The sequence below is a fragment of the Gymnoscopelus microlampas genome, assembly GCF_963454915.1.
Source record: "Gymnoscopelus microlampas genome assembly, chromosome: 9".
Taxonomy (NCBI): Eukaryota; Metazoa; Chordata; class Actinopteri; order Myctophiformes; family Myctophidae; genus Gymnoscopelus; species Gymnoscopelus microlampas.
Window position 1 is genome coordinate 55,939,496 of NC_139946.1, and position 20,005 is coordinate 55,959,500.

At 39.9% G+C, this 20,005-nt stretch overlaps 2 protein-coding genes across 2 annotated transcripts in view; one reads left to right on the top strand and one right to left on the bottom strand.

The window, feature by feature from the left end:
- Positions 1-2,636: 2,636 nt before the first annotated feature.
- On the bottom strand, positions 2,637-10,013 carry tm2d1 (TM2 domain containing 1; the record flags this gene model as incomplete). Its single annotated transcript, XM_084066256.1, has 7 exons — positions 2,637-3,446; positions 4,172-4,284; positions 6,753-6,826; positions 7,236-7,327; positions 7,814-7,922; positions 9,209-9,282; positions 9,880-10,013. The coding sequence occupies 6 exons, from the start codon at positions 10,011-10,013 to the stop codon at positions 4,174-4,176; spliced, it is 594 nt and encodes a 197-aa protein (XP_083922382.1). The 3' UTR covers positions 2,637-3,446; positions 4,172-4,173.
- A 1,803-nt stretch (positions 10,014-11,816) lies between these two features.
- Positions 11,817-20,005, top strand: part of patj (PATJ crumbs cell polarity complex component) — a 164,908-nt gene continuing 156,719 nt past the window's right edge. The window contains exons 1-3 of the mRNA XM_084066804.1: positions 11,817-11,829; positions 16,182-16,256; positions 18,379-18,557. Coding sequence (XP_083922930.1) covers positions 16,235-16,256; positions 18,379-18,557 — 201 coding nt within the window. The 5' untranslated portion in view covers positions 11,817-11,829; positions 16,182-16,234. The remainder of the gene's footprint in view (positions 11,830-16,181; positions 16,257-18,378; positions 18,558-20,005) is intronic.

A 20,005-nucleotide genomic window follows, 5' to 3' on the forward strand; every position in this document is an offset into this window, starting at 1 on the left:
CGCTATGCTACGTGAGCTTGTAGATCTGCTATTTTCAAATAGCTTAGGTATAAAATAGGGCTGAAGTGGTTAATGTATGTTTTATAACGTAATAATTTACATCTGCAAAGTAACTAGTAACTAAAGTTTTCAAATGTAGTGGAGTAAAAGTACAATATTTGCCTCTGAGATGTAGTGGAGTAGAAGTAAAAGTATCGACAATTGGAAATACTCCAGTAAAGTAAAAGTACCTCAAGATTGTACTTAAGTACAGTACTTGAGTAAACATACTGAGTTACTTTACACCACTGGACAACAATGTATTTTTTCAGATATACGAAAAATACATTGTGGTTTACAGGACTCATTTTTTACTTTGGGTATCTGAAATTTCAAACCCCCATCTCAAAATATTTTGTTCCAGGGACCCCCCAGAAGCAAAGATTTGAGTAAAAAATGTTTATATATATTCAAAGATTTGCACAGATTTTCAAGATTTTTTTTCTTCAAAAATAGCAGATCTACAAGCTCATAGTGCCGCGCTATGAGTTTGTAGATCTGCTCATTTCTTTTGAAAAAGTGTGAACATTTGGTGCAAATCTTTGAATATATAAACATATATTTTAAGCAAACATTTTTTTTTTGTTTTGTTTTGTTGAAAAAAAAATGTGTTGCTATAATATCAGTGGTTCTCAATTTATTTCATGTCAAGGACCCCCATCTCAAAATATTTTGTTCCAGGGACCCCCAGAAGCAAAGATTTGAGTCAAATATTTTTATATATATGCAAAGATTTGCACACATTTTCACAATTATTTTTTCTTAAAAAAATCTACAAGCTCATCGCCGCACTATGGACTTGTAGATCTGCTATTTTTGAATAGCCAAATAAATCTAAAAATGACACAGATGCGTTCCCGGTCTTAATGGGTACATTTATGAAAAAATGTAAAAAGTTTAAATATGCAGCGGCTTGTAGACACTGAACATCTAACATCACACTACAGACTCACTACAAATTGTCCGCCGTAAATCTGAAGACTCTCCTCTTCAGATTCCACCTCCTACAGCCTTGATGACTGTACACCAGTGGTTTTTAACCAGTGGTCCTTGAAGGGATTCCAGGTGGTCCCCTGGTAAATGATAGATAGTTAGGAACCAAATGGACCCTTATGGGTCTGTAACCCTGAGAGTGTACAAATTTGTACACTCTCAGGGTTACATCAACATTGATTTTACAGTACAAATTGGGGTCCCAGAGATAGAAATGTTATTGAATGGGGGTCCGTAGCCTAATGCATGTCAAACTGGGGGTCCTTGAAATTAAAATGGTTGAAAATCACTGCTAGAGCCTAAAAAAATCTTGTCTTATGAGGGTACTTGGCGTATATATAAAATGGGGGGTCCACGGGCTACTATAAGTGTCAATTTGGGGGTCCTTGACATGAAAAGGGTTGAAAACCACTGCTGTACACGGTTAATTCAGACAGCATGTTATTTAGACAGATACCAGGTTCATTAGTTCAATGGTTCTCAACCTTTTCTGGGCGTGACCCCCAAAATAATCATATTTGAACTGGGGACCCCCCACCCCGACAACTTGACAAGCACTTGGATTGTAGGGGTTGAGGCATTAGGCCTACATTTAGTTTGACTCGGTTCCACAGAAATATTGTGAAAATAGCCGATCTACAAGCTCACAATGCCTTGTGAGTTTGTAGAGCGGCTATTTTCACATTTTTTTCTGAGCTTGTAGATCGGCTATTTTTTTTTGCCTCTTTCTTATATTATTTGACAATTAGGTCAATGTTTGACCAGTTTTTATAGTATAGTTTGTTGATTATTTTTGATGCAGTAATGGTCTTGTTTTCATTTTTTTTGTTTGTTTTGGTATTACAATTTTAAATTGTTACTTCACTGTCATCTGGGGACCCCCGGCCACCCCAAAACAAAAAAAATCATGTGGGGACCCCCCTGGCCCTGGGGGTCCCGACCCACAGGTTGAGAACCACTGCATTAGTTGACCTGGTACGCTATAGTTTCAATGTAGAGATTATTATTTTCTATATTGTTTAGACTAGTGATGCTAAGGTTCATGGTTTACCTGTGATCCTATTGAGACACGACACTGTCTCTGTATTCTACGTGTTTACCTTGTTCTGGATACATGACTACATTGTCAATTGATGACATCATATACGTTGATGACATCACATTGGTCGCTTGGTCAAACCCCTCTAAGATAAGTTCATTAACCCATTGAGACCTGAAGCCGATTCTACATGTCTCCTAAATCTCAGCAGTATTCTGAAAAACGTATGTTTCTATATCAGTGGTGCTCAATCTTTTTCATGTCAAGGACCCCCAAAATTATATGTATTTGGCCGCCGACCCCCATCAACATATTTTGTTCCAGGGACCCCCCCAGAAGCAAAGATTTGAGTTAAAAACGGTTCGATATACCGATTAAACAATATATATATATTCAAAGATTTGCACACATTTTCACGATTTTTCAAAAATAGCAGATCTACAAGCTCATAGCGCGGCACTCGGTGCCGCGCTATGAGCTTGTAGATCTGCTATTTTTTGAATAGCCCAAAGTGTAAAATAATGCTTTTTAGCTCAAATCTAAAAATGACACAGTTCCAGGTCTTATCCTCCAGGAAAAGAAAACACTTTATTTACAAAATAACACAACTTCCTATACATCATTAAACAGTGTGCTGTGTGTGTGTGTGTGTGTGTGTGTGTGTGTGTGTGTGTGTGTGTGTGTGTGTGTGTGTGTGTGTGTGTGTGTGTGTGTGTGTGTGTGTGTGTGTGTGTGTGTGTGGGGTATGTAGTAGAATTTCAGAAATGCAGATAGTTGGTTGAGGACCACTGTTCCTGGTCCTCACAGGAGAAATTGATGTTTTATGGAATTTACAGTGAAGGGTTCAGGTTAGAATTAGACACCAAAAAACAGAGCTTGTAGATTGATAATTCTTTGGCTATTTTCAGCTATTATCAATGCCGCTCTAAACGACTGATGCCCTCACAGTACACAAGTGTATCTCAGTGAGTGAGTGAGAGTGTGAGTGTGTGTGTGTGTGTGTGTGTGTGTGTGTGTGTGTGTGTGTGTGTGTGTGTGTGTGTGTGTGTGTGTGTGTGTGTGTGAGATACAGATGGATGGATGTACAGTAATTATTTATTATTATGTACATACTCTAGAGAGAACAATTAATTCAAACTCTAGCAGCTTTTGACACATTCCAGTTCAACTGGAAAACCTCCTGTTCCGTTTACCTTTGACCGGTACTGTGTGTGTGTGTGTGTGTGTGTGTGTGTGTGTGTGTGTGTGTGTGTGTGTGTGTGTGTGTGTGTGTGTGTGTGTGTGTGTGTGTGTGTGTGTGTGTGTAACATCTTGGTGTAGACCAGTATTCACTATGTACACGCCAGCATTCAGAGGAAGACGCTCCACTTCATCCCTGGATGGACGGACAGACAGACAGACAGACAGACACAGACAGAGAGACAGACAGACAGACAGACAGACAGACAGACAGACAGACAGACAGACAGACAGACACAGACAGACAGACAGACAGACAGACAGACAGACAGACAGACAGACAGACAGACAGACAGACAGACAGACAGACAGACAGACAGACAGAGAGAGACAGAGAGAGACAGACAGACAGACAGACAGACAGACAGACAGACAGACAGAGATGTTAGTTTAACTCCTTCCTGTTGTTAGTTATTGTCTAAGATGTTTATTTCAATATGTTATGAAACTTATTTCTCCCCTTCAATAATAACAATATTGTATTTTATATGGTTGTAAATACTGATTAGTCGCCTTCACAACGAGGTACACCTTCATGGTATAAATAAAGGTAGTTATTTGTACCTTCATGGTATAAATAAAGGTAGTTATTTGTACCTTCATGGTATAAATAAAGGTAGTTATTTGTACCTTCATGGTGTAAATAAAGGTATTTATTTGTACCTTCATGGTATAAATAAAGGTAGTTATTTGTACCTTCATGGTATAAATAAAGGTAGTTATTTGTACCTTCATGGTATAAATAAAGGTATTTATTTGTACCTTCATGGTATAAATAAAGGTAGTTATTTGTACCTTCATGGTATAAATAAAGGTATTTATTTGTACCTTCATGGTATAAATAAAGGTATTTATTTGTACCTTCATGGTGAGAACTGTGTCCTCCTGAAGGTCTCGTTGTTGATGGACAGCCGGGTCAGTCTGGCTCCGTAGTAATCTACGATGTAATTACTACCATCTGAGGGTCCCACGATCTGTAATAAATACATTATATGATGTAATTACTACCACCTGTAATATATATGTGTGTGTATGTATGTATGTATGTATATATGTATATATATATATATATATACATATATATATGTATGTATATATGTATATATATATATATGTATATATATATATATATATATATATATATATATATATATATATATATATATATATATATATATATGTATATATATATATATATATACATATATATATATATATATATATATATATATATATACATATATATATATATATATATATATATATATATGTATATATACATATATATATATATGTATATATATATATATATATATATGTATATATATATATATATATATATATATATATATATATATATATATATATATATACATATATATAAACCGCTCACAAAATGTAAGGAAACTTGAATTTGGGCCATTATATCTCCCCTTTACTAATACCAATCAGTAAAGTGTTATATCATTTTTATCGGTGATTAGTCACCTTTACAACGAGGTACAGCTTGTAAGCATCAGGCATTCATGGTATGAGCAACACAGGCAAACGTGTGGGTAGCGCCGAGCAAAAATGTGCCAAAATCACCCAATATGCTTTTGCTGGTAATCACTCTTGTTTTGAGCGACCTGCCAGCACACACCTGCTGAGAGGTGGGTTCTGCAACTTTGCGTTCTGCAACATGGGTTCTGCAACTTTGTTGAGTTTGTGTTGATGCTCCAAGCAGCAACACTGCCCCCATAGAAAGATGCCACGTTTGTCCCTTCAGGATAAGGCCTGTGCAATAGGGCAAGTGAAGCTGGTGTTCCGTTACGCAGATTACGCATTATTTGGTCTTAGCCCTGGTACCATTTGCAGGCAGGTGTGTGCCAGTCAAAGGTGTGTGACTGGCACCTGAGCATGGGCCCTGCAACTTTGACATCTGTCTTTGGTACCGTTGTGCATATCTTGCCTGTAAATCTATGGTTCCTCAGTGAAGCAAGGGGTCTGGATTGTTGTCTTCCTTGTTGACTTCACCTGTCTCACAGAACTAAGTCCTAAGTTTGGAAATGGTACCAGGGCTAACACCAAATAATGCTGTCACTCTGCATAACGGAACACCAGCTTCACTTGCCCTGTTGCACGGGCCTTATCCTGACAAAAGTGGCATCTTTCCATGGGGTTAGTGTTGCTGCTTGGAGCATACACAAACTCAACAAAGTTGCAGAACCCATGTTCAGGTGCCAGTCACTCACCTGTGAGACAGTCACATACCTGTGACTGGCACACACCTGAAGCCCCTTGAATGTCATGAATCTCACGACATTGAATGTCAGCAGAAAAGTCTAACAGGCCATTTTGGCACATTTTTGCTCGGCGCTACCCACACGTTTGCCTGTGTTGCTCATTCCATGAATGCCCGATGCTAACAAGCTGTACCTCGTTGTAAAGGTGACTAATCACCGAGAAAAAAATGATATATAACACTTTACTGATTGGTAGTAAAGGGGAGATATAATGGCCCAAATTCAAGTTTCCTTACATTTTGTGAGCGGTTTATATATATATATATATGTTGTGATCTTGTAGATCTGCTATTTACACTGGCACTCAACAAAGGTATACATCTTAAAGAGAGACCGACAGACAGACAGACAGACAGACAGACAGACAGACAGACAGACAGACAGACAGACAGACAGACAGAAAGAGAGACAGACGGTCACCCTGACCTGTCTGTCCATCAGTCAGGTGTATCAGTCCATTGTGTTGCGTTCAGTCAGTTCATTAGAACAAACATCAGTCACACAGACACCCTGTCTTCATCACTCACACACACACACACACACACACACACACACACACACACACACACACACACACACACACACACACACACACACACACACACAGACACCCTGTCTTCATCACTTACACTGAACTGCTTTTAACATCACCATGATGAAGAGGTGTGTGTGTGTGTGTGTGTGTGTGTGTGTGTGTGTGTGTGTGTGTGTGTGTGTGTGTGTGTGTGTGTGTGTGTGTGTGTGTGTGTGTGTGTGTGTGTGTGTTGCATGCATATGAGGGGAGGGAGTAAAGCAAAAGAAACAGCGGAAGATCTCACAGCGGCAATTTGACGTGGTTTTTGTCTTTTTTAATACAATTTCGTTTAGTTTGTCATATTTCAGTGTAGGACAGACAGACAGCAGGACAGCTGAGAGAGAGACAGTGTAGGAGAGACAGACAGCAGGACAGCTGAGAGACAGACAGTGTAGGAGAGACAGACAGCAGGACAGCTGAGAGACAGACAGTGTAGGAGAGACAGACAGACAGACAGAAGGACAGCTGAGAGGGAGACAGTAGAGGAGAGACAGACAGACAGTAGGACAGCTGAGAGGGAGACAGTAGAGGAGAGACAGACAGACAGACAGACAGACAGACAGACAGAACATCTCAAACCAACCTGCATGGCGATGAGCATGAAGTCCACCAGACTGCCGATACCACAGAACCCTACTGTACAGAACTTTAATAACCCTGAGAGAGAGAGAGAGAGAGAGAGAGAGAGAGAGAGAGAGAGAGAGAGAGAGAGAATTTTTGAATTTGAAAATACCTTTATTAACTTACTACAGAATACAATAAATCAGCAAAGATAGGTTACCGTGCCCGATATTAATGAAAATACACAATCTTACACAAACCACAAACCATTAAAAAGAGAGATTATTCATTAGTATCATTGTTAACAACCAGAATGGAACAGGCCTGTGAAGGAAGTAAGGAGGAGGCCCCCCATTTCTTTACAATAATGTCTGCTGTGATAACGCTGTAACCACATGAACCCTGGCGTCCAAGTATGTCAGGGTTTTTACATGACAGAACATTACATGTACTATATTTATGTAGTCATGGTAATAAAGATAAACAGTGTTTATCGGTACGTTACCTAAAGCAGGATATCCCAGGTAGAACCTATCAGCTCCCAGCCAGCCCAGGAACAGAGACAATGCTACCGCTACCTTATAGGAATATCCACTCCTGGAAAGAAATATGAATAACAACATGACTTTATATGAATATTCACTCCTGGAACATTAACCCATTAAGACCTGAAGCCGATTCTACAAATGTCTCCTAAACAGTTTTCTGAAAAAAAACGTATGTTTCTATATCAGTGGTTCTCAAACTTTTTCATGTCAAGGACCCCCAAAATTATATGTATTTGGCCGCAGACCCCCATCTCAAAATATGTTGTTCCAGGGACCCCCCAGAAGCAAAGACTTTAGTTAAAAATGTCCGCTTTAAAAAAAATATATATATATTCAAAGATTTGCACACATTTTCAAGATTTCTCAAACATAGCAGATCTACAAGCTCATAGCGCGGCACTCGGTGCCGCGCTATGAGCTTGTAGATCTGCTATTTTTTGGATAGCCCAAAGTGTAAAATAATGCTGTTTAGCTCAAATCAAGAAGTGACACAGATGTAGTATTGTACAGTATGTATATGTGTGTAATAACTTACACGTTCCTACAGGGGACAGTCTTGTTGAATCCCACCTCATCTCCAGTGAACTTGAACTCTGACCCATTGGCTAGACGACAGCTGATGTTGGGAGCAGGTAGACACTCCACTGAAATATATATATATATAAATATATATTATACTCTATAGAGAACAGAAGTCCTGACGTCACTCGTTCATCCCCAGGTTCGTAAAGTAATGTCTCTATGGAGAATAACATTGTGTCATCTCAGAATCGTCTCATATAAGAATTGTGGTCCAAAAATAAACAAACTGTCTCTGTGATATTGTCAGGGAGGAGGTTCTGTATAGTTTATGATAGTCAGTCACTTATATTTGATACAGTCTGTTTCTGGTGAAAATGTAACTAATTGGGTGGAAGTAACATTATGGTTTTCTCACCGTCAGTTGATGCTTCATATCCATAAGAGTCAAACCACCGGGGTCATTTGTTTATTTTTGGAACACAGTTCTTAATTGAAGCGATATTAAACACATCTATGGGGATTCAGAATGGGGGGTGGAAAACCACCAACCAGGTAGACAAACCTAGGATGTGTACGTCAGACTTCGGTGCTCTATGATTGATTGATTGATTGATTGATGTACTTTATTTAGTAAGACATGAGAACAACAGTACATGGAAGTACAAATTCACAATACAAGGTCTACTAAACTGGAAGACTCATTAAAGCACTGAGCTTGTTTCAAATGGGTTCCCCACGCACACAAATCATGATGACATATAAGAGACAGACAGATATACACAACTACTATAGAATGTCATACAATCAGTTTACAGGTTACTGGTATGAAGGGTGAAAAATATGTACAAAAGAAGAAAGAGAGAGGGGGGGGTAGGTTAGGACTTAGACAGGGGCCATTTATCAATTGCAGCCTCCTAAAGGTGTAACTTTAAGGCAGTTTTGAAAGTGAGTAGGGTTTTTACACTCCTTTACTCCTTTTGGTAGGGCATTCCACATTGTTGATGAATAGCATGAGAACGAGTTCATTCCCTTTGTTGAGCCAAATCTGGGTTGAACATGATTTGTGGAGCTGCCTCTGGTGTTATGATCATGGACTTCATTAACATTTTGGAAGTATTTTGACAAATACAGGGGGATCCCAATGTTGTGGTGTATCTTGAAGACCAGGCCCATAGCAAGTTGCTGTACTCTGTCCTCAACCCTAAGCCATCCAATCCTAGCAAAATGAGCATGGGTTAGATGGGTTTTGTGATTGAGGCCATAACAGGTAGACACTCCACTGATATATATATATATATATATATAAATATATATTATACTCTATAACAGGTAGACACTCCACTGAAATATATAGAACATACACACACACACACACACACACACACACACACACACACACAGTACGTACCCCATGCTGTCATGTCCTTACAGTTCTCTGGTTCTTGTGTGGATTCATCTATCTTTGGTTCTTTACACAGATACCTGATAGAACGTTAAAGATCATTCACTTTCATTCATTCATCTGATCAGGAGGTGCCCACTATGTCTAGATCAGTGGTTCTCAAACTTTTTCATGTCAAGGACCCCCAAAATGACACTTATTAGCCCGCGGACCCCCATTTGAAAAGATATGCCAGGGACCCCCATAAGAGAAGATTTTTACGGCTCTGGCAGTGATTCTCAACCATTTTAATTTCAAGGACCCCCAGTTTGACATGCATTAGGGCTACGGACCCCCATTTAATGGCATTTGTATCTCTGGGACCCCAATTCATATTGTAAAATCTATGTCAATTTAACTCTGAGAAATGGAACCAAATGGACCCGTTAGGGTCCATTTGGTTCCATTTGTACACTCTCAGAGTTACAGACCCATAAGGGTCCATTTGGTTCCTGTCCATCATTTAGCTGGGGACCCCCTGGAACCCCCTCAAGTACCCCTAGGGGTCCCCGGACCTATAAACCTTATACACATTAATAACATGTAGATAACGCGTCATAAACCTTATAAATATTAATAATATGTAGATAACGCATCATAAACCTTATAAACATTCATAATAATGTAATAAAGGATATTGTCCTAGTCTCAGCTCGTCGCATGTGTCCATAGAGTGAGTGTTAGGATGAAGACAGTAAACACGATGATAAACATAAACATTAAACAACAGAAACATAAACATAAACAACTCTGTCCTCCTGACGGCCGCCATGTTGGATCTGTGTGTCTGCCTCACCACGGTCACGTGACTCCACCGGAGCCGTAGAGACATAGGGTGAATTATTTTACCTTGAATGACACTTTATCTATCTGGCCTGGTGTTTATTTTTTATATTATCTGTGTTTGTTTATTATTATTGGGGGTTATTTGAATGTCTATGTATTTATTAGAGACTATTTTCCAGTTTAACACATGATCTATTTTTTATTTATTTTCATTTTCAATGTTTTCAGTAAAAAATGTAATAAGAAGGGCACAATGAATAAATCAATACAACACAATAATAATACATCAATACAATAATTATACATAACATAAAGACAAGTAATAATAATAATAAAAAATAGAATAACAATAAATCAATAAAAAAATATATAAGGACAGAAATAAAGTTACACATACAATGAGACAGAAAAAGAGAAAAGAAAAACTTCAGACAAAAAAATATGTGTGCGTACGTGCGTGCATGCGCGCGTGCGTGTGTGCGTGTGTGCGTGTGTTCGTGTGTGTGTGCGTGTCTTACCCTCCACATTCAAGGTAAAAGTAATTACCTCCAGTGAGTGTTTAAAGAGACAGAGCAGCATCTTCTGAACCAGTGAGTTTATTCACTTTATTCTTTATCATTATTTATTCATAAACTTTAACAGTAAAACGGCTTTACTTTATGCTTTAATGCTTTCATATCTATTCACGAAAATAACGATAAGATAAACCCTGTGTTTAGATTCAATAAACATTTAATAAAAGATAAATAAACAACTTATCAAACTGGTTAGCCGCCTAGCAGGCTAACTAGTTACTGTGCTGTGAAGTAACTAGGTACATTTACTCAAGTACTGTACTTATAAGTACAATGTTTTGGTATTTTTATTTTACTTTACTGGAGTATTTACAATTTACAATACTTGTACTTCTACTCCATTACATCTCAGAGGCAAATATTATATATTTTTTTACTCCATTACAAGTTTTTGAAAACTTTAGTTACTAGTTACTTTGCAGAAATAAATGATTATATTATAAAACATACATTAACAGCTTTAGCTCTATTTTATAGCTAGGCTATTTGAAAATAGCAGATCTACAAGCTCACACGCGGTGCGACGCGTTGTTGTGAGCTTGTAGATCTGCTATTTTCTAACATTTTAGTACTTTTACTTTCAGTACTTTAAGTATATTCTCAGCGGGATGGATGGATGGATGCACCTGTTACATGGAGGGTAGATCTATTAGAACATCAGTATCTATCTATCTATCTATCTATCTATCTATCTATCTATCTATCTACCTATCTATCTATCTATCTATCTATCTATCTATCTATCTATCTATCTATCTATCTATCTACCTATCTATCTACCTATCTATCTATCTATCTATCTATCTATCTATCTATCTATCTATCTACCTATCTATCTATCTATCTATCTATCTATCTATCTATCTATCTATCTATCTATCTATCTATCTGTCTATCTGTCTATCTATCTATCTATCTATCTATCTATCTATCAAAAATACTTTTGTTGTCGCTTTGCCTAAGTTACAAGAAGAAAAAAAACGCAGATCTACAAGCTCACAATGCGTGGCACTGGCGACGCGTTGTGAGCTTGTAGATCTGTGCCTAGTATCGGCCGCGCTGCGGCACCGTCCTGCTCCCCTACGGTGGAACTATACACCTCAGCATGTCCATATTTGGTGTTTCCTGGGCCCCCTGGTCCCTCCCCCTCCCCTGTGGCTCCTCCCCCTGCTCATTCACTTCCTCATCAGGTGTTTTTGTCTCTTCAGGTAAAAGAAGGAAAACAAGGTGAGTCTAAACACAGTAATACATGAAAACATGGATTACTAAGAGTATTAATGTGTATAAAGTGTGATAGAGACGGTCTATAGGAGGTTAGTTTACTGTTTAAAACGTTTATAATGTGATTTAATGAGCTTTATGTCAACATGAAGACATGCTAATGTTTGGCTGCTAAACTAAACACACAGTGGTGGAAAGTAACTAAGTACATTTACTTAAGTACGCTTTACTTTACCGGAGTGTTTCCAATTATCAATACTTTTACTTCTACTCCACTACATCTCAGAGGCAGATATTGTACTTTTTACTCTCACTATTATTATTTGACAGCTTTAGTTACTTTGTAGAGTTTTATTATTATTTACAAAACACACACATTAACCACTTCAGACCTATATATACATTTAGGCCATTTGAACATAGCAGATCTACATGCTCACAATGCATTGTGTGAGCTTGTAGATCAGGTTATTTTCAAAATATGTTTTATACATTTTGACTCATTTTGCACGATGAGTACTTTTACTTTTGGAACTTTTAAGTACATTTTTATACCAATACTTTTCTACTTTTATTCAAGTACATTTTTAATTCCGGACATTTACTTGTAACAGGGTATTTTTTACATTGCAGTATTGATACTTTTACTTAAGTAAAACATTTTAGTATATTTTCCACGGTGGGAGGTTGGCCCATTACATGGTTTAATACAGTGGTTCTCAAACTTTTTCATGTCAAGGACCCCCAAATTGACACTTATTAGCCCACGGACCCCCATTTGAAAAGATAAGCCAGGGACCCCCATAAGAGAACTTTTTTACGGCTCTATAGCAGTGATTCTCAACCATTTTAATTTCAAGGACCCCCAGTTTGACATGCATTAGGCTGCGGACCCCCATTTAATGGCATTTCTATCTCTGGGACCCCAATTTATATTGTAAAATCAATGTTAATGTAACTCTGAGAGTGTACAAATGGAACCAAACGGACCCGTTAGGGTCCGTTTGGTTCCATTTGTACACTCTCAGAGTTACAGACCCATAAGGGTCCATTTGGTTCCTATCCATCATTTAGCTGGGGACCCCCTGGAACCCCCTCAAGGACCCCTGGGGGTCCCCGGACCCCACTTTGAGAACCAATGGTTTAATAGTTAACACTTTGATCTTTGAACATATCTTTTCCCGGCATAATTGAAGAATATATAAAAAAAAAAATACCAAGAATGGGTTTTATTATATAATGTTATTTAATGTGTTTGTTGTGTCAACATAAAGTCACAGATAGTAGTTTATATATTATATTATTACACGGCTTGGTTGAATGCTCGATTCTGATTGGTCAGTCATCGGTCATTATTTCTGGATAATCACCGATGAGCTCTATAACAGACCTCTGTGTAATCAGAGACTCAGAACACCTGCTCATATCAACCTGCGCTGCTTGATTTTATGCTTTATCCAACATTGACAGCCATGTAAACAAACAACCAATGTCATTTACAACTAAACGTTGCTCTCAAGAATGTTTTTGAAAACATTTGAAGTGAGAAATAGACGATGCAATAACCGAAAAGTCATTCTATTTGATCCACTGCACTTCCTTGTTTATCGTGGCACAACAACGGGGGAATACCAAAACGCTCGCCCCAAAACATAATGGGTCCATTTGGTTCCATTTGTACACTCTCAGAGTTAAATTGACATTGCTTTTACATTGAATATAAATCGGGGTCCCAGAGATAGAAATGCCATTAAATGGGGGTCCGTAGCCCTAATGCATGTCAAACTGGGGGTCCTTGAAATTAAAATGGTTGAGAATGACTGCTAGAGCCGTAAAAATCTTCTCTTATGGGGGTCCCTGACATATCTTTTCAAATGGGGGTCCGCGGGCTAATAAGTGTCAATTTGGGGGTCCTTGACATGAAAAAGTTTGAGAACCACTGCTTTAATGTGAGCTGTGTGAACATGAAGTCATGCTAAACTAAACACAGATAGTAGTTAGTATGAAGCAGGCTGAAGCAGGCTGACCTACTTTAGAACAGAGTTCCCACAGTAACTCTCTGTTGTTTCAGCCACAAGCACTTAACCCATTAAGACCTGGAACTGGGTCATTTTTAGATCTGAGCTAAAAAGCATTATTTTACACTTTGGGCTATTCAAAAATAGCAGATCTACAAGCTCATAGCGCGGCACTGAGTGCCACGCTATGAGCTTGTAGATCTGCTATTTTTGAAAAATCGTGAAAATGTGTGCAAATCTTTGAATATATATATATTTTTTAAGCGAAAATTTGTAACTAAAATCTTTGTTTCTGGGGGTCCCTGGAACAAAATATTTTGATGGGGGGCCACGGCCAAAAACATATAATTTTGGGTGTCCTTAACATGAAAAAGATAGCGCACCACTGATATAGAAACATACGTTTTTCAGAATACTTATTTAGTATTGTCTCCTAAATAGTAGAGATTTAGGAGACATGTAGAATCGGCTTCAGGTCTTAAGGGACATTTCACTTTATTAACATGTTTGTGGCCATATTGCATCGTATCGTCTACTCAGGCTTTATTGTTTCGCCCCAGATGTTGTTTGAGTCAGTATTTATTCCATATTTGATATTCATTTTATCACTTACGCCCCCGTCCCATGGTAACTTAAAAAAACTCAATTCTAACCATGTTGGATTCATTGAAAACTTCTGGTGTCTGATATTGTCCTTCTAATGCGTGGGGGGGGGGGCTGGGTTTTCATTTGTTGTCTCCGATGGCGAGAGAGTATGTTTCTGTCAGTCCGTCCGTCTGTCCGTCCTTCCGTCCGTGTGTCATTCCGTCTGTGAACAGCTAATCTCCGGCAGCGTTGGGCTGGATCGCAGAGAAACTGTGCACACACACTCCCTGGATGCCAGAGCAGAACCTCTGCCCCGAACATTTCACATGGGCCTGTTGCAGCGCCACCAGGAGGCCGATTTGTGCAAAACACATTTTTTGACAGTACTCCTACAGGTCTTGTCCAAAAATCCTGCAAATCGGTACACAGTATCTCTATAGTCATACAACGAAACGGGTCTTTCAGATTTTTCATATTCCATCCTGATTGGCCAAGATTGGCTTCGAAAGTTTGCAGGAGTGCTCTGTTTTGAACAAAATGCCTCAAATCATGAACACAGCGTGCTATTTATGTGACATTTTGCACACACATTCCCATTAGGCAGAGGAAGAAATGCCACTTGCAATTTTTCAAATCAGCCTCATGGTGGCGCTATAACAGGCCGATTCGTGTTTTTACCTACAACTGCACCGATCTGTATAAAACTTTGTATGCACACTCCCTAGCGACCGAGGAAAAACCTTTGCTCTGCATTTTTCACATTTGCACTACGTTGAGAAACAAATGCCTCTCTTTTAACATTGCCCTGTTAGAGCGCCACCAGGAGGCAGAATTTTCCCAAACCTTTAAAAAAAAAAATATTACTCCTGTTTTTGGCTAACACAAACAGCCAAAATGGCTCTTTTAAGGCATTGGTTCTCAAAGTGGGGTCCGGGGACCCCCAGGGGTCCTTGAGGGAGTTGCAGGGGGTCCCCAGCTAAATGATAGATTAGGCACCAAATGGACCCTTATGGGTCTGTAACTCTGAGAGTGTACAAATGGAACCAAATGGTCCATTTGGTTCCATTTGTACACTCTCAGAGTTACATTGATATAGATTTTACAATAAAAAATTGCGGTCCAAGTGATAGAAATGCCATTAAATGGGGGTCTGTAGCCTTAATGCATGTCAAACTGGGGGTCCTTGATATTAAAATGGTTGAGAATCACTGCTAAAGCTGTAAAAAAAATCTTCTCTTACGGGGGTCCCTGGCATATCTTTTGAAATGGGGGTCCGCGGGCTGATAAGTGTCAATTTGGGGGTCCTTGACATGAAAAAGTTTGAGAACCCCTGTTTTAAGGCACCCGCTCATATTGAACATAATTCCTTAGTAAATAGTTTATGAACAGAGATAAATCACTCTGTGTGCCTCAGCCTCAGTAAGGGCTTGTGTGTGTGTGTGTGTGTGTGTGTGTGTGTGTGTGTGTGTGTGTGTGTGTGTGTGTGTGTGTGTGTGTGTGTGAGTGTGTGAGTGTGAGTGTGTGATTCAAGCCAGTAGCTTGTTTGGTGGCGATGACCTCAGCCCCCCCCCCCCCCCCCCCCCTTTCTCTTGTTTTACCGTTTCTTGTTAAAAAAAAGGTCTTATTTTTGGGTTGCCACTGCACGACCCCAACAGCACCTTCCCGCGACTCCACTCTGGGCCGTGACCCATAGTTTGAGAACCAATGCTCTAGTCTATATAGTGACGTTTTATGTTGTTGTTTTGTTCTCTCCAGGTGATAGCAGACAGACAGACAGACAGACGGACAGACGGACGGACACAACGGCCATGTTTGAGAATGTCCCCACAGGTACATATGCTACACTAATACACACAATACACACTAATACACACAATACACACAATACACACAATACACCAGTGTTGATTTTGTCGACTAAAACCATGACGATTTTTTTCCAACCACCTTTTTTCACTGACGAAAACTAAATTAAACCTAAATAAAAACTAAGACTAAATATATTGACAATTTCATCAACAAATAAAAACTAGACTAAAATGTTAGTGTGTGAGGGACGAGTGGAGAAGAGATCCAGTAGAACTAAAAAGACAAGTCATTTTATGTTTGGTCACGCTCGGGTGTTGCGCTCTGAAAATAGCTGATCTACAAGCTCACAACGCGTCGCAGCGCGACGCGTTGTGAGCTTGTAGATCTGCTATTTTCAGCATGCGACCACGTGTAAAATCAACCATTACGACGCCATCAAGGCACCGCCACAATACATTATTGTCGACTGAATCAACTGTAGATTTAGTCGACTATAATCTTATGATATTTAGTCGACTAAAACTAGACAAAAACTAAAACATTTCAGGTGACTAAAATATGACTAAAATTAAATGGAATTTTATTCAAAAGACTATGACTAAAACTGAATCAAAGTTTGCTGTCAAAATCAACACTACAATACACACACCTTCTATCTACACATTTATGTTGTGTATTTTGTCTCATTAATGTCTGTTGCAGACTATCAGCAGGTGTGTGTTTTTATTAGCGGTGCCAACCGCTCTAAGCTTGACTTTGTCCGTATGTCCGTCCGTCCGTATCAGCACGGGATGATGAGCACGGGATTTTAAACAGCTATAACTCCAGTTTGCTGCATGCCACCAAGTCCAAATATGGTATGTGGACTTAGACCACCAATAGGGACGAGCATGAATTGCTGAAGTTATCACAGCGGGGTCCAGGGACCCCCCGCGTATGTTCTGTCCGTCCGCCCGTTTAGGGCACGGGATTTAAAACAGCTATAACTCCAGTTTGAAGCCTGCCACCAAGTCCACATTTGGTATGTGGACTTACACCACCAATAGGGACAAGCATGAATTGATGAAGTTATCAAAGCGGGGTCCAGGGACCCCCCCGCGTATGTTCTGTCCGTCCGCCCGTTTAGGGCACGGAATTTAAAACAGCTATAACTCCAGTTTGAAGCCTGCCACCAAGTCCACATTTGGTATGTGGACTTACACCACCAATAGGGACGAGCATGAATTGATGAAGTTATCAAAGCGGGGTCCAGGGACCCCCCCGCGTATGTTCTGTCCGTCCGCCCGTTTAGGGCACGGAATTTCAAACAGCTATAACTCCAGTTTGAAGCCTGCCACCAAGTCCACATTTGGTATGTGGACTTACACCACCAATAGGGACGAGCATGAATTGATGAAGTTATCAAAGAGGGGTCCAGGGACCCCCAGCGCCCGTATGAGCACGGGATGAGCACGGGATTTAAAACAGCTATAACTCCAGTTTGCAGCATGCCACCAAGTCCACATTTGGTATGTGGACCTAGACCACCAATAGGCACGAGCATGAATTGATGAAGTTATCAAAGAGGGGTCCAGGGACCCCCAGCGCCCGTATGAGCACGGGATGAGCACGGGATTTTAATCAGCTTTAACTCCAGTTTGCAGCATGCCACCAAGTCCACATTTGGTATGTGGACTTAGACCACCAATAGGGACCAGCATGCATTGCTGAAGCCCCGCCCCCTCTGTCTTCCCATTGGCTGGCCTTCAAACAGCCATAACTCAAGTTCGCAGCATGCTACGGAGTACACATTTTGTACATGGACTAAAACCACCAATAGGGACGAACTGTAATTACTTAAGCCCCGCCCCCTCTGTCTGCCCATTGGCTGGGCTTTAAACAGCCATCATTCCAGTTTGCAGCATGCTACCAAGTACAAATTTGGTAAGTGGACTCAGACCACCAATAGGGACGAACTGAAATGAGTTAAGCCCCGCCCCAAAGGCACCGCTTCCTTCACACAGGGTGTGATTTTATGTGTATTATTGTGTGTGTAGTAAAGTTGTGTATTTCTCCTGTACAGTGTCTGTTGCAGAGCGCCAGCAGGTGTGTGTTTATGCGTATTATTGTGTGTGTAGTAACGTTGTGTATTTCTCCTGTACAGTGTCTGTTGCAGAGCGCCAGCAGGTTCTGGGAGCTCTGGAGCGACTGCAGCTCAAGCTGGTCCAGAGGGAGGAGCTTGCTCTCAGCCAATCACTGGGCAGCCTGAGAGAGGCCCTGCAGAGCCCCCTGCTGGCCAACATCCTGACACTGCAGGGCTCCATCAAGCAGCTACGAAACCAGGTTAGAAAACACTCTGTCGGCCTAGACCGTGGCGTCGCGGTCTAGGCACCCTGGTTGAAAATCCTTAATGGCAGTGTGCCGCGGGTTCGCGTCCCGTTCCCGTCGGCCTTTCCTGCATGTCTTCCCCCCATCTCTCTCCCCATTCTTCCTGTCAGACTACTTTCCCTGTCCCTCTTCAATGAAAAATAATAAAAAACTACCAAAAACAAATCTTTAAAAAAAAAAGAAAACACTCTGTCCATCAGTGGTTTTCAACCAGTGGTCCTTGAGGGAGTTCCAGGGGGTCCCCAGCTAAATGATAGATAGGAACCAAATGGACCCTTACGGGTCCATTTGGTTCAATTTGTACACTCACAGAGTTAAATTAACATTGATTTTATAATAAAAATTGGGGTCCCAGAGATAGAAATGCCATTAAATGTGGGTCTGTAGTCTGTATGCATGTTAAACTGGGGGTCCTTGAAATTGAAATGGTTGAGAATCACTGCTAGAGCCGTAAAACTCGTCTCTTATTGGGGGTCCCTGGCATAACTTTTGAAACGGGGGTCCCTGGGCTAATGTGTGTCAATTTGGGGGTCCTTGACGCAAAAAAGGTTGAAAACAACTGCTTTACATCACACAGCGTATAAACCAGGTTAGAAAACACTCTGTCCATCAAACAGCTTATAAACCAGGTTAGAAAACACTCTGTCCATCAAACAGCTTATAAACCAGGTTAGAAAACACTCTGTCCATCAAACAGCTTATAAACCAGGTTAGAAAACACACTGTCCATCAAACAGCTTATAAACCAGGTTAGAAAACACTCTGTCCATCAAACAGCTTATAAACCAGGTTAGAAAACACTCTGTCCATCAAACAGCTTATAAACCAGGTTAGAAAACACTCTGTCCATCAAACAGCTTATAAACCAGGTTAGAAAACACTCTGTCCATCAAACAGCTTATAAACCAGGTTAGAAAACATACTGTCCATCAAACAGCTTATAAACCAGGTTAGAAAACACTCTGTCCATCAAACAGCTTATAAACCAGGTTAGAAAACACTCTGTCCATCAAACAGTTTATAAACCAGGTTAGAAAACACACTGTCTGTCCATCAAACAGCTTATAAACCAGGTTAGAAAACACACTGTCCATCAAACAGCTTATAAACCAGGTTAGAAAACACATTGTACATCAAACAGCTTATAAACCAGGTTAGAAAACACTCTGTCCATCAAACAGCTTATAAACCAGGTTAGAAAACACTCTGTCCATCAAACAGCTTATAAACCAGGTTAGAAAACACTCTGTCCATCAAACAGTTTATAAACCAGGTTAGAAAACACTCTGTCCATCAAACAGCTTATAAACCAGGTTAGAAAACACTCTGTCCATCAAACAGTTTATAAACCAGGTTAGAAAACACTCTGTCCATCAAACAGCTTATAAACCAGGTTAGAAAAC